Raw genomic sequence first — 23483 nt, forward strand, 5'->3', positions numbered from 1 at the left:
GTTTAGAGTTAACTCGTTGATTCAGATGATTAGGTTCATAGCTCGTTTAGAGACCCTTTTAATGATATGCTAATTTTGTGAGATAGGAATTTTGGGTTTTCATGAGCTGTATGCCAAAATCATCCGTATTAAGACAATAAAAGACTTGAAATATTTCAGTTAGTGTGCAATGAATCTAAAATGTATGAATGTTAAATTTTCATCATTACATTATGGACAATAATGAACTTTATCACAATATGCTAATATTTTGAGAAGGACCTGTATATTGACCCTGTGGAGCTCCCGACGGACAGTTCTGGTGGAAACAGGAGAGTTGAGGTGCACATTTAATTCTGCCGTGATTTGGGCAGCTGCAGTTTTATGTTTTTTGGATGCAATCCGGGTTAGCACCCGAACATCCCTTTCAGACAGCTTCCTCTTGCGTCCACAGTTAATCCTGTTGGATGTGGTTCGTCCTTCTTGGTGGTATGCTGACATTACCCTGGATACCATGGCTCTTGATACATCACAAAGACTTGCGATCTTGGTCACAGATGTGCCAGCAAGATGTGCGCCAACAATTTGTCCTCTTTTGAACTCTGGTATGTCACCCATAATGTTGTGTGCATTTCAATATTTTGAGCAAAACTGTGCTCTTACGCTGCTAAGTGAACCTTCACACTCTGCTCTTATTGGTGCAATGTGCAATCAATGAAGACTGGCTACCAGGCTGGTCCAATTTAGCCATGAAACCTCCCACACTAAAATGACAGGTGTTTCAGTTTCATTGTCCAACCCCTGTATATATATAGCTGTATAGTTATACAAGGTTTACATTGACTAAATTACATTGTATCAAAGTATCATATCTTCAGTGTTGGCCCATGAAAATATATAATAAAATATTTACAAAAATGTGAGGGTGTACTCACTTTTGTGAGATATTGTATGTCTTTTTTGTAGTATGGCAATGCAATAGTGATTCCAAAACTAACTTGCAACAATTAAAATGTGTTCAGAATGTTAAGTAGGATAACGTACGGTGTTATAATAATATTAATAAAAATAGCTTTGTTTGCCGTCTTATATCGGAAGTCGACGTTTATGTACAACTGGTTGCCCTGCATATTTGGCGCCCCCTAACGATAGAAGCTTCTGTTGGCACCATATTGATGACGTGGTTCGGTCGCTTGACCAGAGCAGCAGGATGGCCGACCAGAGTAGGCAAACAAAACTCGCTGCAGCTAAGAAAAAGGTAAAGTGTATTAATAATGACTTTGCTAAATGTCAAATTGTATTATAAACCCTTATCCAGTCTGCAAGTTTATTTCAACCGTGTTTCTAGTTGTTGTATTATAAATTATTTGACTGAGCACGGTGTTGTCATTACACGTCTTCCGACCTCTGCGCTGTCGCTCGTCCCTCCTCTCGCGCTCATATCGCGGCTTCACTGAACAGGAAAGACCGATGCCTGTCTTTTGGCCTCTACTGATGATATTAACCTTTCCAGATTACTATTCTTATTTGGAAGTTGTATTCACGACATCCTATTCATTATAGTGCCTCAATGAGTAACTCAACTGTGTGCCAAATGGTTTTCATGTCTTTCTTGACAACCGTAGATTTAGTCGTTGGCGATTTTTTAACGTGCTAAGGCAAGTTAACATTAGCAAACAGGCTCAAAAGCAAATGAATAGTTGCCTACGTATGAGTGGCAATACAATAGCACAGAAGGTTACAGCCTTTTGACTCGTTTGCAAAAACACAACTTTAGAAACTGAGCTACAAACAGTCGTTTTCAGAAAGTAGAAAAACTGAACTCAAGCAAATTAGCATAGTAGCATAGTGAGCTGGATGGAATGAAGGGAGCTGTTTTGACAGCTGACACTCTGTTAGAAAAGGTGCTATTTTGTAGGTTTATAGAAAACTCGATCAATATTCACAACTGTACTGGTTAACATTTAATTTTGACTTATTCAGTTTATAAACGAGTGATCTTGAAATTTCCCTGCGATACAAACACCGTTTCAAATGTGGTCAGTCTTACGGTTTGCTTGTTAGAACTCTAGTTCCTCGTCACAGTTTTTAAGGCCCTGTATTAAGAATTTTCTTTTTCCTTTTCTGGTAATATTGTCTCCTGTTTTTTTTTTTTTTTTCTAGTCTTAAACTGTATTTTTGTTTTGTATTAAACAATACTCCACTGTTGAATGGCATCGTTTTTCAGAGTAATTGGCTTAACAGTGTATTAGTAAAGACTGCTAGGAGTTAATTACTACTGCATGTCTAACGAAATTTAACTTGAGAAAGCAGCTTATCTGTTGTTGACTTTTGGGGAACAGCTGCAAATAGGCCTTGTGTTAGATCCATCACTAGTAAACAAATGTATATTCAGTATGTCAAATGAATAAGAGTAGGGGTGGGCATTTATCTTGAAAAATGTCTTACCATGATAAGAATTTTGAATTATCGTGACAATGATAATTCCATTTAATGATGTTTAAAAACTATTATTATTTTCACTATTCTTTCCACTGTTTGTTCCATAAGAACATCAATAAATGTCATTCGAAAATATGATTGATTAAATGCAGTTACCGTGTGCCGTTTAGTGCTGAAAATCACACTTCGTTGTGTAACTTTTGTCCTCAAGAAGGCTGTTTCAAAATGGCTATATTTTTCAAGAGCAGTATTTGCTTGTGGGGCTATGATAACTGTGCCATGCAGTCACATCCAAGGTTACCTAAAAAAGACTGAAAAAAAGTTATAGTTTTTTATCATCACTTTTATCGTTCTCACAATAGTACCACAAAATATTGGATTAGATTAAATAACTCTCTACCTGAGCCTTCATAAACACACGGTGAACGGTGGTTGCGACGGTAATTAAAGTTTAAGGACACAGAAGCAACTCATTATTTTAATATAGGTAACTTTGCAATAATGTATAGGAGAGTTTTTGATGTTCTACACACGTTACTTGTCCTCTTTGCATTTTAAAAATGGTCTAAAACATAAAGAAAGATACAACTATTTTGCAAACGGGAATGGTTAAAGCCTTTTTCTCCATCCTGTTTCTTTTACTGGTGTTTTCCGCAGCTGAAGGAGTTTCAACAGAAGAGCTCTCCTGCTTCTGTGGGAGGGGAAAGAGGAGGAGGAGGAAGTGGAACAGGATCCAAGAAGAAGCGAAAGGTGAAGGAACTGAGCCAACTTGATGCTCCTTCAGGAGACAGAGATTCCCCAGACAATGTGAGTTTAAGTCATTCTGTTAATTTTTTCTTGGTTGTATATCGTTTAATACTTAAAAGATATATGCTGGTTTTTAGTGTTTGTTACCCAAAGTTTTAGTCCTTCGTATGTTGAGCACAAATTATTTTGCCAGTTGCAAAACTTTCACTGATTTTGTTATCAATTAAGCATATTTCTCTATACAAAATTCTAGCAAAACAGTTGTTGCGTTTATGCATTTCTTGACAATAGGTAAATAGAATAGTTATAATTGTTGATTCCCTTTGTTAGGTCCAGAGGCTGCTGTTAGTTAGTCAGTCAGAATGGGATAGGAAAGCTGTGTGATCATCATCAGTAGTTGTAATAATGTTTGTTATCATACCAATGATTTATTGTATTCCCTCATTATGTTTTGCTACAAAAGTGTCATTGAAGTAGCATATTGATAGCAAGCATTGTCTCTTGCTGTGTTCCCATTTAAAGATCTCTGATCATGTTAATAAAGCTAACAAGGATGTGTGTGTGTGCTACTTTCAGCACATGCACATAACTTGGCTCTGCCTCGTAACATTTGACCTGCGTTTACACCCATTCTTTAGACAGCTGTCGCTGTACTTCTCACTGTTACAATAACAGTGACTTCAGTCTGCAGCAGTTATAGCAACTTAAATATATCATTTGTAAAGTAACAATCTCTACAGTTGCATTGTTGTTTATATTGGCAGAAGACTTGTCAGGGAGTTTGTTCTCCTGTCTGTCCGTAATCACCAACATCAGCACCTTTTCTCTTTTCCTTCCTTTCTTTATAGCTGCTTCTCTTACATTCTATCAGCTATTAATTGTAATGAAATTGCAGTTGAATGAGTGTAACAACTCTCTGTTGGCAGTCTAGATGTCTCATTAAAGTGTATAATGTTTACTCAATTTCAGTTCAATTTATTGTATAGAATTTATTTTAAAAAGAGTAAGTTAACTGGTTCAGTTCAAGTCCAGTTTAGTTTGGAACATATCTTGTTCTTTTGGATAAGTCACACTAACTTCTGCAGCTCTTACTTGTTGTAGCTGCTTCTGTCGTTTGTTATCTCTGTCACTTTCTGAATTGTTCTCTGTGCTGTCACTTCTCTCTCTCTGTTGCTGTTTCTTTCTGCTGTAGTTTGACAGTATTCTGAAAGCACTTAGTCAAAGCAATGGACTAGTCATCCCACCTAATGGCAACTGTCAGGTGAGCCTCTGTCCCTCTGTTTCTACTTAACCCCTTTTCCTCCCCCTTATTTGCACCACTTGCTGTAAATAGCTGTTCCTCTTTATGGTATTGAGGATTTTGTCTTGTTTGCAGTTCACACTTGTCTCTTAGATCAAAAACACACAAAGAATTTGAGCGCGAGTCTTGCCATTGTGGTATTCTTTAAAATCCTGTCGAGAAACTTAATAAATGGTTTAGGCAAGTGGAGTGTGGATTATTCTTTGTTCACTGGATTTCAGGAATGTTGACTATACTTTGTTTGGTCATTGGTTGGCATTTGTACATTCTTAAACTGAGCATGACTGTGATTTTGTCGCTGAATGTTTTACGTGCATATCTGGATAAACAGGAACACGGCTCACTTTTCAGCTTGCTCCTTTTGTGTTCGTTTTCAGTGCACTTGCTTTGAAATAAGCTTGTTTTGATTAACTCAAACACATCACACATATTAACAGTACAATTTGTATCCCTAACGCTAATAAAACAGGAATGTATGCACAATACACTTTGCAGTTACCAATAATGACCAATAAAAAGTTGGTTTAGAGTTATTAAACACTATCCGTTGGCGAAGTACACGTTTTGTCCTCATATACATGTTTTATTTTTATTTCCACATAAACTTTAAACTGCATTAACATGATAGATTTTTTTGTGGTTTTACTCTTGCTTGTTACCCCTCTTCTTCTTACATTAAAAGTGAGCAGGCATTTTTGTGTATGTGTTGCCTCAGACCTTCGCAGACATGGAGACCGTAGGGTCTCCTGTTTCCCAGCTGCTGGAGGAGCCAAACAGCGAGTCCGGCCGTGGCTCGCCTGTGTCTAACTCTGCTAGCGCTGCTACTAACTCTGAGTTTGTCAGTCACAACACTGAGTTGCAGGTGTGTCTTTTTTCTGTCTGCATGCTTGTTTTGTCTCTGCTGTATAAACATATCTAGATCTGTCAAGTTAACATGCAACATTATCAGCCAAAGAATTTGTGTACTTGTCTGGATTTAGGGTTAGCAGAGGTTTTTGCATAGTTATAGAAAATAACAAATATAGCAGAGTCCTTTTTTGTGACGCTTTAATGTGCTGTCTGTCGTAGCACCGAAATTCACCTGTATGTTTTCTCACTCTTTTCTGCTTTTAATCTTTCTCTCTTCGTACAGGAATTCCCTGATACCAATGGTAACCGCAGTTTAAAGGAGGAAAATAGGTAGGTTATTTTGGTTTTCCGTAATATAATTCAACATTTTTATTCAGTCATGCCATACAGATACATTTTTTATCTTTATTTTAAGAAACGGGCACTTTATCAAATATATGTTGTAATCTTTTTCTTTTAAGGATTTGTTTTTATGCTGTTTTGACTTGTGCTGTATTTAGTAGGGGTGCACCGATTGATCGGCACGATTTCCTTCATTTTGGGTGATCGACGATCAGGCGATATTTTCATGTAAAACTGACCTTATCTACCTCTGCAAAGTTCTAAAAATTACCCACTATTCCGTTTTGCTCTGACGTCAGAGAGGACTGACTAACAAACCCGCCCACCAGGTCATGTTTGCACGTCCGCAGTTCACAATTGTTGACAACATAAGAATGGAACATTGAAGGTGTGTTGTGACCTTATGACATCTGACAGTGTTGGTTATAAAGAAAATCGGAATCGGCAGGTCGGGCTTTTTAAAGATTGGTGATTGGCCAGAAAACTGCAATTGGTGCACCCCTAGTATTTAGTCATTATTTTCGTAATTGTTCTTTCTACCATATGTGAAAAATGTAGCATGTCTTGTTGGCACTTCTAATATAGCTTCTTCAGGACTATTTTATCTTTGTTTCAACTTTCTACACTTTCTGCAAAGTAAACGAAGAGGGGAGAGGATTGCCTCACCTTTGTGTTGTCTTGTGTTTTACCTTCCTATAACTCAATGCTGGAATGTTCCCCAAACACACGACTCTGTCTTGACTCAGTTTAGTTCCATGCCCTTCTTTTTTAAGCAATACCTGCAGCATATTTGTGTTTTTGTAGCAGTAACTCTTCACAGTCTCCACAGAATTGGCTGTGTACGACCATACCTTATTTGACTTTATTTGACCGACATTCTGTAAAAGCAGTACAGTTTTTTGTTTTTTTTTCTCCATTCTGTCATTTTGAATACACCAAAATGGTTGCTTGTAACATAAAACAGGAACGTTCATAATTTGTGTCTATCTGGCATGTCTGTTTTGCAGACCATTGTCTTCCACCGAAAGCCTGCGGCAGATCTCACAACAGCTAAATGGTTTGGTCTCTGAGGTAGGGAGTTACGACCATCACTGCCATCCTGCGTCTTTCTATCCCTCACTCTTTTTTTCTCACACTTTGTCGTGTTGTGTTAGGCTTTTAACAAAACAGTCTACATTTCCAACCAGTGTGTGTGTGTGTTGCATCTATTGTTTGCAAGAATGCACTGGAAGCCTTTTCAGCTCTGCTAGTCCTCAATGTCACAGTGATACCGTCACCTATTGGCCTTACTAGATATACAGTATCCTCCCTGAACTTTGTGTGGATCTGGAAAGTGGACAGTAAACGACACAGTGCACTTTATGTTAAGTCTGCTCCGTTCGGAGAAAGGGAAATAAAATGTTTCTTCAAAGGTAATGATGCACTACAATATATGAGGAATAACAGGTCACTCACTGATGCTAAACTAATCAGATTTCTTCTTTGCTATGCAACCACCTCGCTTTACATTTGAGGTTGAATCGTTTAAAAAAATGTATTCATTGTATCCACTGATATGCCTGCAGAGACTGAAGGTATTTGGGAGGATATAGGTTATCCTCACATTGTCCTTTATGTGGCAGATATGTTAAACATGTGATCAGGTCTGTGCTGGAAGGCATTTAAATCCTGATTTCTTTGTGTCATTCTAGTCAACATCTGCTTGCTATGTGAATGGAGAAACTGTACCTTCTGGAGAACTGGAGGTAAGATGGAAAACTATTTTCTCTTTCATTTTCACCAAAGACGTATTTTGTACATCTTTATTCCTTTATTCCTTGGCTGCACCATTGACAGGTGTCAGAAGCATAATCTGAATTTACTGTCTCTAGGCTTGATTTTAATTGGCATCATAAAGTATTTAGAAACTAGTCTTTTATTTTAATCAGGTGCCATTTTCCATCGTTGTAAGCATATTACCCCCCACTTGTAGCAGAAATATTATTTGCCTTCATGTTAAATAACGTGAAGTATTATCTTCCTCCCCTGTGTTCTCTGTTTGACTTTTGTTCCTTCACTTTATCCGTGTCTTTTTATTTGTTTTGTTTTGTTCCCTTTTGTTTCCCGGATGCATGTGTGCACGTGATAGAGTCGGAACCAGGAGCTGGCAGCCACCCTGGAATCTAGCAAGCTAACAAACTCTCAGCTCAGTACCAAGCTAGACCAGCTGGTAAGAAGCTGTGTGTATGCATATCTGTGAATTCTTGCTTTTGCATTGTGTTGACCTTTTCCTCCCTTTCGGTTATTTGCATTACTCTATGTATTGTAATGCACTTTGCACGCTATCATAACCACCAGGCCATTATGCTCACCTTTTTTTCTCTCTCATTTTTATCTGTCGCTCAGGTTGGTTTACATACATTCTACCATGTCGAATTATAGTATGAGGCGCACATTTTAATCAGGGGTTTTATCGCTTTGCTTGTAGTTGCATGATGTTTAGGGCTTGTCATCGTGACACTAAACTCACCTTAACCTTAAAGCTTTAAGCAAACATGAAATGATAAAACATATTAGCAATTATCAGGCAGTTCTATTGCTTTTGTTCTTTGCACAGCAATTTTGTGGCTGGCATGTAAAAGACCTTCTCTGCAGAACTGTTATAAGATAAAATAGTCTACTAATGTTGGGATGGTTGATTTATTTATTTATTTTTTCCCCTAATTCTAAATTCATATATATATATATATTATTTTGGCAGGTGCATCAAACTCAGGAGCTCACAGATCAGCTGCAGAAGGTTGGGGGTTTTTCTCATTTTCCTACCTTATCTACATGTTTTAGTCAATTCCAACTTGATCTTTAGCTTTAAGCTTTGCCATGGTCAGTCATGTATTTTTTAATTTCCTGCCTTCAGGAGCGAAAGGAATTTGAACAGAAATTTTCAAAGGAGCAGGGAGCAATACGGGAGCAGTTGCAGGTAAATTCTTACTACAGAAATACAATTTTTCGTTTTTTCTTCTTCTTTTTAGCATTCCTGTGGAATAAAGCAGGAAAAAACTTGTTAACATTGTGTCACGTTCTTTAATGTGATCCAAATTCACCCTGCCCGTGTTACATTTCTCTCTGCCCTGACTGCTCAGACAGAAAAATGTGTAAAAGTTCCTGTATATTTTATATCTTTCTGATCTGGAGCATACTCTCTGAAAACCCGACATCTGCAGAAACCTTTGGTTTCTGTAAATCAGGACTGAAATCATTTTCGTTTACAGCAGCTTTTGATCAAAGAATTTGACCAGTCAGCTGTTTGAAATATTTGTTTCTTTATCCCTTTGATATCTGTATTTTAACATCTTTTTCTTTCATGCAATGCTTTTATGTTCATGACTTGCTACTTTCTATCTGTCGTTCCTTTGATGTTTTGTAAAGCACTTCAGATTGCCTTTTGTATGAATGGTGCTATATAAATAAACCCGCAGTGACAGGCTTTGGTTTGATATCATGTTTTTTTCTCTCAATAAGAATAATCATTGTTGTTCATTTGTCTTCTCCAAGGTTCACATCCAAACCATTGGGATACTGGTATCGGAAAAATCTGAGTTACAAACAGCACTACAGTACACACAACAGGCTGCACGGCAAAAAACGGGTGTGTGCACACAAATTTAGTTTAGCACCATGGGTTAGTCATTTAACTGTGCGTGCATACAATGATGTGCTCTGACTCTGTGTGTCCATGTGTGTGTGTATGTGTGTAGCTGAAGCAGAGGAGCTCAATAACCGTCTGCAGACAACGAAGCAGAGAGTTTCAGAGCTGGAGCGAACTCTCTCTACTGTCTCCACACAGCAGAAACAGTTTGAGAGGGTAACATACTTTTTATTTAATTGTGGAACAAAAACTAAAGAAGCAGTGTAATTTCTTAAATGTAGTTCACTTCTGGTTGACTACATGCATGTAAAATACTAAAGCGGTATGTTTGATTGCATTTCCTTACGTCATGTTGTCTGTTATAAGCAGTGTATTTATTTTATTTTAATTTCAGCAAAACAAAGAGCTTGAAAAGGAGAGAGACAACTTAAGGCTAGAGGTACTTAGACTCAAGTAAGTTATGTTATCCTTTTATATATGAACATATTGTGAGGTTTTTACAAGAATATTACAATATATTTATCCATTTTTAATTTTACAGCTTCACATATTTTTCTGACTTTTTAAAATCTTATATAATTGTGTTATGTTTTGAATTTCTGCTCATTATATGTGTGTACACAAACAAATGACATGTGCAGGCACTGCAAGTCCTGAAAGTAGCAGCTATGCGGAGTATAATTTGTAAATGTGTGTTGACAGCAATTTAAGTGAGGAGTCGAAGCAGCAGAGTTCAGAGCTTTCAGAACAGTTAAGACAGATTACCCAAGATAATGCTGCAATGAGACTGGAGGTAGATGATCTTCACAAGAGGCTGGAGATGGCTGACCTCATGTTACAGCAGGTACACACAGCATGTCTCATCTGGCTCTGCTTTGTATTGTTGATATTATGTTGCTCCAATTATATTTTATCTAGATATATACATTTTGCTTAAACATGTTTTTTATTGTTTCTCCCTAGTACTCCAGTCAGTCAGATTCCCCCAGTTTCAACCAAAAAGTAGAGTTGCTGCTGGAGGAAAAGCAGCAGCTGGAGTCACGCAATCATCAGGTTTGATTCATCTCTCTCTTGCGTCGCGTACATTATGAAATATTAAGGTCAAAATAAATGTTGCAGACCTGCCAGAATCTGGTGGTTTTTGCATAAAATTTAGATTTCAGCAACTCAGGTTTTTCCTCATTAACATCTCCCACAATCCCCTCCTTAATCTAACTGGTTGAGCTCTTGTCCTCTGAGAAATGGAGAACAGAACTGACATCAGGTAGCTCACAAATTCACTGTCAAATCTTTTAATTTAGTGTGACGGTTTACACACATTAACAAATGTTCGCAGTGAGATTTTTAGATCACTTATGTTATTTTTCAGTTTTCATACAGTGGAAAATGACATGATGTATCAATGTTTGTGTAAGCGTGCATATTCATAGAACCTGGTTAAAGTTGAAAAGCCCTACTGAGAATCAAGTTTCTTTTTATGATCTAGCATTTAAAGCTTGAATGACATGGTTTAAATACTTCTAGACATATGTTTTCATATGTACAATGATTTCGTTTTTTGCAGTCAAGCCCTTCAATTGAAACTACTAATTAACGTGATATGTTTAAGTCTCAGTGACATTAAGGAGTCAAAAAATTTGAGAATCCCCAAAAATTACATTTAAAAATAGAGTTTGTTGTTTTATGCTGCCTGTGGTTCACTTTAATTCCTGGCAAAGTCTCAGTCTAAAAACAGTTTTGCTCAAATAGTTTTAGTTTATAATAGAACTGATGTAAAGCTCACATAAATACATATATATTTTTTTACATTTAGGGCGTTTCCACACCTACAGTTTGTTTACTTCGGTGCGAATCAGTTGATGAGTTTGTTAGCTTGTAGCTTTTTCTGGTGGTTCGGTTTCTCTTCACACAGAGAAACTTCTAAGCGAACCCAAACCTGTCACTACAAACCCCGTGGGAATGTTCAGTCTGTTTATTGGTTGGATGTGTCTGTGAGGGGAGAACAAAACATAAATACAGGAAGCAGATGCTGTGCTCTGAGCTTTTAAGAAACAATGAGAATTTAATTATATCCTTAGTTGGTTTCTCGGTACTATTTCATGCAAAATTATCTCAGAAGTTAACCGAAAGATTTCGAGAACACGTCATGCGTGTTTGCCTTATACTTTAAGAAAAAGATGCACCACCAATTGCTTATTAGTTTGTTTACTGCATCCCACAATGCAATGCAAACCTGGCTATGGGAAGGCATTTTGTGTCTGATGTAGATGGAATCACATTCACACCATAAATAAACCGCTCTAGAGTTTATTTGGAACCGTATTGAGACCTCCTTCTCATCAACAGTCTCGGTACGGTTGTTTTGGTTCACACCCTAGTGCGATTGACAGAGTTCATTTTAAATGAACTAAACACCTCAGGTGTGAAAACACCCTTAGAGTACAGTCTGTGATTTAATTTGTTTTGTGTGTTTTGGCACTTGTAAGCTGTATTTTTATCTAAAGGTAGTTCTTTTAACCTTTCTTTGAGGATGGCAGATCTGTTTAAAGCTGCCCATGTGTTTTGTACCATTCCATATTCAATTATTTAAAACATAAAGGTGAGCTTTGACTCATGTTGACTGAAATTGATCTCTCATATCTGTGCGGTTGCAGCTTCTGGAGTCCATAGCCCAGCTCAAGACAGAAAGAGATTGTTATGTGGAACGAATCCAGGAGGAGGGCCGTGTGTGGAAGGACAAAACAGAGCAGTTGCTTGCACAGGTAATAATAAATAAAATATAACGTACGTTTGGCTATAACATTGAAAGCATAACTATTTGTAATGTTTCTTAACTTCTGTGTTTGAAGGTCTCTTTAGTGGCAGAGGAGAGGGACAGAAACATCAACCGAGTCCAAGAACTGGAGGCCAGCATTGTAGAGCTTCAAAATGCTGCAGGTGAGACCGGTACAAAGCTCATCTTCTCAGAACCTTCCAAATGTTGTTCTGTAGGAAGAGCTTTTAGAAAATAAACAGTTCCACGCCAGAAGTATCTGTATACATTGGAGCACTTTTTAACTGTTATTCTTCCCCTTACAGTATTATTGTCTATGGAGAAGGAAGCCCAAGATAATAAAGAGCCTCAGCCCTCAGGACCATCAGAGGGAGAGGTGGCTCTGCAGGAGGCTCTTAGTAGTTTACAACAGGAGAAAGATGCCATCACTGCACAGTACCAGGCACAGGTATGCAGTCAGTTGTTTTATCTAAACATCTGGATGTATAAATATTAACATGTCCTGTATTACACTGGTCATTTATCCCTGACATTTTAAAAGAAGAAAAATTATTCTTCAAATTATATTTGGTGTTTTTACTAAAGCATTTTTCTGCCCTCTTAAATTATCTTCTCCAGCTTCGAGATAATGAGCAGCTCAGTCGCCTGTGTACAGAGCAAGAGACGCGTCTGGGAGATTTGGAGCGACAGGTGGACAGCCAAGCTCAGGAGGAGGAGGACCGCAGACGCATGTTGGAGGACGTTCAGTCAGACAAGGCCACGATTAGCCGCGCTCTCACCCAGAACCGCACCCTCAAAGACCAGTTGGCTGAGCTACAAAACGGCTTTGTTAAACTGGTGAGGCCAAAAATATACTGATCTGTTTTACTAAGTTTATTGTTTGTGCTCACTTTATCCTCTTAATTTGCTGTATTCTGGGCCAAATCTATCCTCCTGTGTCTCCATTTGCAGTGTTTATTTTCTCTATTGCGTTCAAATATTTTAAATGAAATGAAGCCCATTCATGACCTTAGTGCTTTATATGAGTAACTGAGAGTTTGTTTTAAAGCCAAGTTTCCTGGTACTCCATCATTATGACAGACTAATGAGAACATGGAGCTGACCACTGCAATCCAGTCAGAGCAACATGTGAAAAAGGAGTTGGCACGCAGGATGGGGGAACTACAGGAGGAACTGCACAACGTCAAGGAGCAGGTAGCATAACCACCACTCTCCACGATCACGCTTGTGATGTGCTTTTCTTATTTTTATTGAGGATACAGGTATTAGCCCTCTTAATAATTTGTTTTTTACAGAGCAAGAAAGTTTCAACAAAGTAGTTTTGGACAGTTTTATTTATTTTTTAACAAATTACAGAATATTTTTATTTGGTCACAATAATGGAACTATTCCAGAATAAAATACTAGGGTCAGTAGTAACCTCCTTAAAAACTGACATTTTTATTGAGGCTTTGCAGCAAAAACCACGGCTGTGATGTGATGTGCTTTCATTTTGTAATGCTCAAAGCTTGTCAAGTCAAGAATTACCTCCAGTAAGTATAAAACGTTTAGTTGATGTTTGAGCTGTAACCTTTGAGGCCATCATGCTAAAAACTAAAGGAATCAGTTTAGATATAAGAATAGAACTTCAGAATGGTTGATGTTCACAAAGCAGGAGTTATAACAGGGTTTCCAGGTGTCAGAAACTGGAGAAAGTATCAAGAAATCCAAAGAGAGCCCTGCAGTACAGCAACAGACTTACAGCGGTAGAAAGGGAAAGATTTCAAACAACCTAGAAAGATAACTAGTGAGAGATGTCTCTAAAGACCCCCAGAACAACTTCAGGAGACTAATGAATGACTTGCCAAGTCAGGAATTGCTGTCTCAAAGATGACAAATAACTGGAGCTCTGCAGAGTTGCACCCTAAAAAAACTTCTGCAGAAAACACACCTTCAAGCCAAACTGATGTATGCTAATGACAACCCGGAGAAAGATTCTGTGTAATGACAACATGCCCTTTTGATCAGATAAGGCAAAACTATACCTTATTGGCTGTAGAGACATTACTTATGTTCAGAGAAACATTAGTCCTATAAACCATTGTTCCCACAGTGAAGCACGCTGGTGGAAGTATTATGCCATGGGGATGCTTTAGTGTGTCTGGTACTGGCAATCTCATCAAAGTGGAAAGAATCATGAAGAAACATACTGATTATTTTAACCCTGGTAATTTTTTGGTTTTGTAGAATAACTTCTAATTTCTATGTGATGTAAAATCTTAAAAGGATCTAAAGTACAACTACAATGTTTTAAAAAGCAGCCCAAGAAGAAGCCCTTTTACCAAAAATGGGGGTACGTCTGTAATTTGGATACATTTTGGGTTCCAGAAGCTGCTACTGCAGCTTTACCTCTGCCTCATCTGTTGTCATTTGATACACATATATTGCTGCACTAAAATGTATTTGTCTCATTTGTGACAGTTCAGTTAAATGTTACGGAGCCCGCGAGGGGATATGGGGGGAATCTTTTTCTTTTGCGTCCCCACGCAATACTTTTGCGTTTGCTTGCAATAGTCTTTGCGTTATCTCGCAGTACTTTGTGGGATAGTTTCCAAACTAGATAACTGCAAAAATGGAACAAACTCTACACCCATTTTTGAGATTTATTGAGTTTTATTTTTAAATCGGCATTAAATAAAATGATCTTCAATCAGACTTAAAGACAGTTATTATCCACAAGCTGTCAAACTACTGAACTCTGGACAATAAAACTGCACGAAGCCACATCTGTGACACTTTATTTGCTTATTGCTGCTGCATGATGTGTAGTTTTTTTGCACGCCATTAGTGCTTTTGTTTTCATTGTGATTTGAACGGTTCTTCTTATTCTAAGCATTTCATCGCATTGTTGACTGCGTGTTAACCTGCATATGACAAATAAACCATACCGTTGCCATATCTGTGCTGTTTGTTTTGTGAGCAGTTTGTCATCTGTGCTGCTGTTCCAAAATGCACAGCTTTCTCAAGGTGATTAACAACTTTTGCAAGCGAACGGAAAAGTATTGCGTGGCGACGCAAAAGAAAAAAAAAATTCCCCATGTCCTCTCGGGGCTCCGTAAAATGTCACTTTAAAATAAAGTTGGAAAAAAGTAAGCAATGATATTATTTTGTCATATTTTTCAGAGAATAACAGAAAAATTGGGGGTATCTGATATAAAATAGTCTATATCGTGATATATGGTTTTTTCCATTTCGCCCAGCACTAACGGCTCCTAGAATTTATTTAACTAAAATATTTTACCAACTGAAAAATAATCTGCTGCTTCTTGGTACTAATGTCCATTTTTCTTTCACTGCCTCCAGCTGGAGCTGAAATGTCAGGAGACTCAGGGCGTCACAGAGCAGAGAGACCAGGTGGCGGCCCATCTGCAGCAGTACAGCGCTGCCTACCAGGCCCTGGCTGCAGAGAGGGAGCAGCTCCACCAACAGTCGCTGCAGCAGGCTCAGCTCATGGACCGACTACAGCATGATGAAAGTCACGGCCGTACACAGCTGGATGTCAGCCAGAATCAGCTCAGACAAGCAGAGGTGTGTAGAAACACTGGATCCTTTCAAATTTAAACAAAGGTTTTTATTTACCTCAGCTGGTTAAGGTAAGTGGGACTTTATAGAGAGCAGGGTTTTATTTGATTCAGGGTAATTGAGAGGCTTAGCTGTCATTTACAAATACTTAATCTTGGGGCTAAATTGTGTTTCAAACTGTGATTCTTCATATACATAAAAGCAGCATGTACTTAATGCCAGGTGTCAAACATTTTCTGTTTAATTCTTTCCCTTGTATCTTTTCATAATACACAAACACTTATGAGCAGTTTCACTGTGTTAAAAGATGCCCTCTGTGTCTTCATGTAGGAGCATTTGCAGCAGTTGGTCAGACACAATGAGCAGCTGAAGGCAGAGATAAAGGAGTTGGTCAATAGCTCTGCGCTGGTGATGACATCCAGAGACCAGGGTAAGGGTTTTTGTTTTTTTCTGTGTTAATGCTTCGTTGGCGTCTTTGTTCTCGCTTATGTTGGTGTTCCTTTTAAAAATTGATCTGTCAGAAGTTACTTAAATGGCGCTTATTATTACATTCGTGCATGAATTATATTCTCAAAAACCTTTGGTTTAATGAAATTTATTAAAAAGACTTTCCACCTCACATTTGCACCTAAATTAAGTAATATGAAAACCTGGGAGAAAATGTAATGCCGTCTGTGAGGAAGCTGAGGACTGAGAATCATCATCATCAGGACCTTCTAAGCATATCTCACATATGTACTTGGTTTCAGAACATTAGATTAAGTCCTCTTGAACAGGTTTAAACTTGAATTCTGGTGAACATCTCAGGCGATTTAAACTTCAACAATATTTCTGGAGGCCTTTGCACTTGTGAACGGTCCCAGCAGCTGGTGTCTGGCTGTCAATCACAGTCGCAGCAGGTTTAAAACAACAAGTTGCTCTACTAAGTACTGAAAATGCTTGTCCTGATCATTTTGAGACTGATGTAGTCATTAAATGTGGCATTCATGTTTGACTTGGAGAAACCACTTTTAATATTTGTTGTGTTGAGTTATCTAAATTGTTCTTGTTTGGTTTGTTTATTGCAAACAGCTGCTGGTTATTTTTTAATGGGGGTCAAATGATTTTAGTTGCAACTGAATGTGAAGCATCTGAACCAATATACAGGTCCTTCTCAAAAAATTAGCATATTGTGGTAAAGTTCATTATTTTCCATAATGTCATGATGAAAATTTAACATTAATATATTTTAGATTCATTGCACACTAACGGAAATATTTCAGGTCTTTTATTGTCTTAATACGGATGATTTTGGCATACAGCTCATGAAAACCCAAAATTCCTATCTCACAAAATTAGCATATTTCATCCGACCAATAAAAGAAAAGTGTTTTTAATACAAAAAACGTCAACCTTCAAATAATCATGTACAGTTATGCGCTCAATACTTGGTCGGGGATCCTTTGGCAGAAATGACTGCTTCAATGTGGCGTGGCATGGAGGCAATCAGCCTGTGGCACTGCTGAGGTCTTATGGAGGCCCAGGATGCTTCGATAGCGGCCTTTAGCTCATCCAGAGTGTTGGGTCTTGAGTCTCTCAACGTTCTCTTCACAATATCCCACAGATTCTCTATGGGGTTCAGGTCAGGAGAGTTGGCAGGCCAATTGAGCACAGTGATATCATGGTCACTAAACCATTTACCAGTGGTTTTGGTACTGTGAGCAGGTGCCAAGTCGTGCTGAAAAGTGAAATCTTCATCTCCATAAAGCTTTTCAGCAGATGGAAGCATGAAGTGCTCCAAAATCTCCTGATAGCTAGCTGCATTGACCCTGCCCTTGATAAAACATAGTGGACCAACACCAGCAGCTGACTGTGGGTACTTGACACTGGACTTCTGGCATTTTGGCATTTCCTTCTCCCCAGTCTTCCTCCAGACTCTGGCACCTTGATTTCCGAATGACATGCAGAATTTGCTTTCATCCGAAAAAAGTACTTTGGACCACTGAACAACAGTCCAGTGCTGCTTCTCTGTAGCCCAGGACTGGGGAATGCGGCACCTGTAGCCCATTTCCTGCACACGCCTGTGCACGGTGGCTCTGGATGTTTCTACTCCAGACTCAGTCCACTGCTTCCGCAGGTCCCCCAAGGTCTGGAATCGGCCCTTCTCCACAATCTTCCTCAGGGTCCGGTCACCTCTTCTCGTTGTGCAGCGTTTTCTGCCACACTTTTTCCTTCCCACAGACTTCCCACTGAGGTGCCTTGATACAGCACTCTGGGAACAGCCTATTTGTTCAGAAATTTCTTTCTGTGTCTTACCCTCTTGCTTGAGGGTGTCAATAGTGGCCTTCTGGACAGCAGTCAGGTCGGCAGTCTTACCCATGATTGGGGTTTTGAGTGATGAACCAGACTGGGAGTTTTAAAGGCCTCAGGAATCTTTTGCAGGTGTTTAGAGTTAACTTGTTGATTCAGATGATTAGGTTCATAGCTCGTTTAGAGACCCTTTTAATGATATGCTAATTTTGTGAGATAGGAATTTTGGGTTTTCATGAGCTGTATGCCAAAATCATCTGTATTAAGACAATAAAAGACCTGAAATATTTCAGTTAGTGTGCAATGAATCTAAAATATATGAATGTTAAATTTTCATCCTGACATTATGGAAAATAATGAACTTTATCACAATATGCTAATATTTTGAGAAGGACCTGTAAAGCAGGTAGTTTAATTGAAGTGAAACTGACCACCTGATGGAAATCTGTTACAGTGATAGGCAGACAGCGGGAGGCACTGTTCTCACTACTAACTAACTGACTTGTGCTTACTTAAAATATGGGTCACGTTATTCTCCTCAGTTATTGGGATTGTTCTACTTTGTGGTGTAATTTAGGAGATGGTGTAGAAAGCCAGTCGGTGAAGGAGAGTCCTTTGACGTCTGCTTCCATAGTTATCCCAGAAGACTTTGAGAGCCAGAAAGAGATGGTAGGCAAAGAGATGAAAGTTACTTTTTTTTTATTATAAAGTCCTGTTCCATGTTAGGTCCTCTCTATAACACCTTTTCATTCTTCCAACAGGAGGATTTTATCCGTGGGGCTTTGGCGCACTTGGAAGCAGAGAGGGATGAAGCCAGAAGGCAGCTGGAGGAGGAGCACAGGCTCCACATGGCAGCCCGGCAACAGGCAGCTGTGGCTCTTAGACTGGAGCAGCAACACCACAACTTCAAACCTGATGTTGATCATGATCATAATGAGAGTCCTGACCAACACAGTTTTGAGCATTCAGGTCAGAAAATCGGAATGGTTTGCTTGCCGATGTTCATGTTTTTAATTTATTTTAATCTTAAAGGACCATGTTGCACCTTACTGGAGAGTAAATCTGTTCCGCTGGTCCTCACATTCTTCTGTTGTGTTTTATAGCTATGAAAGGTTGGCCACTATGTAAACTTTCAGTATTTACTTGAACAGAAGGAGTGCCAGTTGAAGTACATCAGGCGCTGCAAGCTGCGATGGAGAAGCTCCAGCAGCGGTTCACCTCCCTGATGCAGGAGAAAGTCGACCTGAAGGAGCGGGTGGAGGAACTGGAGCACCGCTGCATCCAGCTATCTGGAGAGACTGACACTATAGGTAAGAACTCTGCCTTTTGATTTTTTTTTTTCTAATTTTATAGTTACAGTACACGAATTCAAGTTTTGTTTTTGAACATTTCTACTTCAAGGCGAGTACATCGCCCTGTACCAAAGTCAGCGTGCCATAATGAAGCAGAAACACCAGGAGAAGGAGCAGTATATCAGCATGCTGGCCCAGGACAAGGAGGAGATGAAGGTTCTGTACTGATGTCTTCTGATGTAGAGATGAATCTAAACGTTTTCTGGAAGTTATTCTATTTTGTGATACTTTCTGTATTTTCTTATAAGTCCATAATAAACCCTTCAGTTCCAACTTAACAGCATTAAAAAAAACATGGAGATAGTTTTCCACATCAGCAGTTCTCCCATTCAATTTCATTTCACACTGATAGTAGTTATCATGGTTAACAGAATACACAACCACATTGCACCGTTTTCTATTTGCGTACTTCAGGCCAAACTGGCAGAGCTGCAGGATCTTGTCATGAGGCTTGTGGCCGAGAGGAACGACTGGTACAATCGTTACGCTGGAGCTGTAGCCAGCATGGGAACAGCAAACCCTGACCTGCTTCCTGTTGGGGAGCAGCACTCTCCCTTGCAGCACCAAGTACATAAGCGTGAGGTTAATGGTGTCGATGGAGAAGGTAAGCACAAGATGAACCAAATCATAAAATAATGTGAAAACAAAAGCTTTGCAATGTCATGTTTGAGCACATGTAAATGAGACGTGGGCATTTGATTATGAAACCATTAGGTCATACGTCCTTTAATTTAAATATTTAAATAATCAAAGTAATAGTAATTACTAACTGTTGCCAACACTGTCCTTTTCTAGCTGTAAATTGGAAAACTTGAAAAAAAAAAAACATGGTTTCAATAAAAAGCAGATCAACTTTCCTGTAATATTCACAGCCTCCCTGGTATGTACTGTAGCTGACTCTAGGTCAGTTTGCTCCTTCAGCAATTTAACTATACGTCCCTGAGGTGGATATGAATTTACTTGTTTTGTCTCCTTTTTGTTACCAAAAAATCCAAATTTGAAATGACAAAATTTCAAAGATTTTGAAGGAGTAAAATTGCCAGCACTCACTAAAACTCTAGATCTCTGTTGTAGCAACCTGGATGGACAGCTGTCCAGCGTCTGTAGAAAACATCTTCTTACATCTCTGTGCCTACTCTGACTTTATTTTAAATACTTTATTGATACTGATCGATACATGGTGTGTTCACTGAGTTGTAAAACATTGGATTTGAGTTTCTGACTGGCCTGTCGGGTTCAGTCAAGGTGAAAATCAACAGATTTCAATTACCAGCCAATTTGTAAGTGCATCTGTAGAGTATTTGATGTGTATTCCAATCAACTTTATCAATCTGAAACGTGACGTGTTGTTTATTACAGAAGCCATAGAGGTCAGCCCACACTCCGAGCCCCCCCCTCTACGAGGTCTGGAGGCTGCCTCATCCCAAACATTACCATCTACTTCTGTTCAGACTGAGTCCAAACCCCTGGTGCCCAGAGAGGATGGCACAGCCCAGCAAATCATGCAGCTTCTCCAGGAGATCCAGAACCCCCAGGGAGCTCCAAGATCCCCACCGTTCATGGGAGAGAACCCCTGCGTCCCTTTCTTTTATCGGCCCGACGAACAGGATGAAGTCAAGATCCTGGTGGTGTGAGGCCTGAGTGTGGCTGAGGTGTTGTGCTTGAATGATTTGTAGCTTGATGAACATATTTACACATCTTAAAAGGTTTGTCACTTTAAAAACTGGGCATTAAAATCTGCCCCAGTAACACTGAAATGGCCCCTCTTTGTTTAATTTGTATTTTTCGTTTTGTTTTTTGTCATACATAGGGGATGATTAGTATTTCCAAATAAAACTTGATTCATCTCTTTATCACACTTTTTAACTCCTATCCCCCTTTTTTCACTCATCCTACACATGTGCAATATTGGGGCCATACGTTCTGTCCCCTTTGCTGGTACAGCACTTCAAGATCTGCTAAAAAGAGAGCAGCTGTTGTGCAAATATCAGTTTTATGTCGCTGTACACATGTCAAAAAGAGCATCAGATTTGAATGTAATAAGTATTTAAAAGTATGTGAAATCCGAGGAGGAGGGTGCAGAGAAAGGACTTATAGGGCTATAGGGCAAGGCTAAATCAGTTGATGTACATGAAACTTCGAGCCAGTCAGTTTTGAAGTCAAGATCTTGCTAGGTTTCACAATCAAGTTCAGGAAGTTGAAGAGGGTGTTGCTGATTGGTACCGTTTCTAAAACTACATTTGTTGCATTCATTTCCTACTAACACTGAAAATAATGCTTATGTTTGTACATTGCATTATGTTGATAATTGTGAAATTTGTTTTGTGTCATTGTATTTTAAACATGTGTTTAGACTGGGAGAAGTCAACACCATTGCAAATTGGTGGTTGATCAGATGAAATATGGGCATAGATGCAATTTTAAAGACCCCATTGAAGTCTAAACATTTAAGAGAATGATTCGTTCGAGGCCGTCACTTGAAGCTCGGGTTGCTGTGCTGCAAGTTTCTTCTCAAACTGTTCCTTTTAATTAGTCTTTGATAGATATTATGTTACATGTTTCACCACAGATATAATTCATATTCCAGCCACTTCTTTTCTGCAACAGAACGTCTCCTAGAGAACCTTAAAAAAAGGTTTTCATGGGGTCTTTATGTTTGGGACACTATTCTTTAGAGCCTATTATTTTCTGTTACGTTTAGTTTTACATATCAGATGATTCGATACACATCTTTTACTGGAATGTGTGAAACTGGATTGTTTCCTTAGCCTGAAGTGCATCTCTTCTACTTTATTGTAACATTTTGTCATATTAAACAAACATGATTGCACTAAAACTGTGCAAAGCTTCCCACCCAGCCTTGTGCTGTCGGGCCATTTGGATCATGGTGGGACTTTGTTTCAGCGAAGAGGAGATGGAGGGGCGGGGGATGTCCTATGAAGCTTCGTGGTCATGCTGGCTGAGGATTCCCCTGACTTCAATTGTTGGTGTCTGGTCTGTTGCACTCAGAATATGGCCATGGGTTTCAAATAAAAAAAACTTAGTGAGACCTTTAGCTTTAAAAAGTCATTCCCACAGTTGAGGGACCAATTGGATAAAGGATAAAGTTTGTGTCACAATTGTCTTGTTCAGTCTGCAATAGCTGTTCTTGGCTAAAAACATTCGTGAATATCTCTTTTTGGCATTAAAAACAAGGAATGAAAGAGAATTCTAGCATTATAATGCAAGTCTCATTTGAATAAGATGTTTAGGAGGACTGCTTATGTGTTCACAAATGCAGATTGGGAACGGATGATTCAATTCTCCAAAGCAGATCCCCATCCTCTTAGACCAAGAACAAAATTGGGCGTTGATTTGCTTTGATTCTTTGTTTCTCATTTAATCAATGTTGAAATTGCACACAATGTTTATTGCTTAAAGGGCCTGAAGACAAAGTAGTTGTTCAGAATTTAGCACATTTTGCACACTACTCAAAGCAAAAAAAGTAAGTTTAAAGAGTTGATTTACAGGAAATGTAAAAAGCACTTATAGGAAAACACAACCAGTACCTTTACTCTCAACACCCTCAGTTTTAAAACCCCTGTTTTCTTTTTTTTCCGATTTTATTTTAAAATATTCTTTGTTTTTTGCATTTTAAAGTTTTTGCCATGGTCAGACGAAGAGACAAACAATAAAATCTGCATTCTTTTCAAGCTGTGTGAAATCAACAGTGGATAAAATGATTTCCTAATTCACAGCTTAAGATGTCACGTGTGATTTACACTAAGAAAAAACATTTACTGTAAAAGAGGTGTTGTATATACTGTAACTGTGTAATATATTGTATATTCATTATGGCTGATGTGTGGGGGCTCCGGGGGGAAGCTGCTTTGCCACATTAGCTGGCTGTATGGATTGTGTGTATGTCTGTTATTGCAGAGTTGGGATGTTGCCAGTTACTGACTGCTTTATTACAAAGATCAACAAAACAAAAAAATATATTTATTTGGAATAAGTTAGTATCTCATCTAATCAGTTTTAATATAAACTTGAAGTGAGTTTAGGATGAAGGATCACAGAGCAACCTGATTTGTGAGTGCTGCTTCCAACACAAGCTGTTTTCTCTCTCTATCTCTTAATACTTTCTCTCCTCCTGAATAAAACTGATTGAGCAACTCAGGCTGTCTGGACATACATTTTATTGGGATCCTCCAAACTGTTCTGCATTAGAAACACGTGCAT

General features: G+C 38.7%; 1 protein-coding gene across 6 annotated transcripts; it reads left to right on the plus strand.

Moving 5' to 3' along the window:
• Positions 1 to 1103: 1103 nt before the first annotated feature.
• On the plus strand, positions 1104 to 23420 carry golga2 (golgin A2). 6 transcript variants are annotated; one of them, XM_047372948.1, is made up of 28 exons: positions 1104 to 1237; positions 3079 to 3228; positions 4361 to 4429; positions 5184 to 5330; positions 5601 to 5647; positions 6667 to 6730; positions 7351 to 7404; positions 7788 to 7868; positions 8400 to 8438; positions 8556 to 8618; positions 9194 to 9287; positions 9397 to 9503; positions 9682 to 9740; positions 9990 to 10131; positions 10251 to 10340; positions 11942 to 12049; positions 12137 to 12224; positions 12366 to 12508; positions 12679 to 12897; positions 13141 to 13254; positions 15403 to 15627; positions 15952 to 16051; positions 18488 to 18579; positions 18672 to 18879; positions 19062 to 19220; positions 19312 to 19418; positions 19677 to 19866; positions 20622 to 23420. In XM_047372948.1, the coding sequence occupies exons 1-28, from the start codon at positions 1190 to 1192 to the stop codon at positions 20894 to 20896; spliced, it is 3282 nt and encodes a 1093-aa protein (XP_047228904.1). In that variant the 5' UTR covers positions 1104 to 1189; the 3' UTR covers positions 20897 to 23420. The 6 variants fall into 6 exon arrangements, with proteins under 6 accessions (XP_047228904.1, XP_047228905.1, XP_047228907.1 ...); XM_047372949.1 differs by having other exon boundaries at positions 19065 to 19220; XM_047372951.1 differs by lacking the exon at positions 7788 to 7868.
• Positions 23421 to 23483: the final 63 nt, after the last annotated feature.

The sequence above is a fragment of the Girardinichthys multiradiatus genome, chromosome 8 (genome assembly GCF_021462225.1).
Source record: "Girardinichthys multiradiatus isolate DD_20200921_A chromosome 8, DD_fGirMul_XY1, whole genome shotgun sequence".
Classification (NCBI taxonomy): Eukaryota; Metazoa; Chordata; class Actinopteri; order Cyprinodontiformes; family Goodeidae; genus Girardinichthys; species Girardinichthys multiradiatus.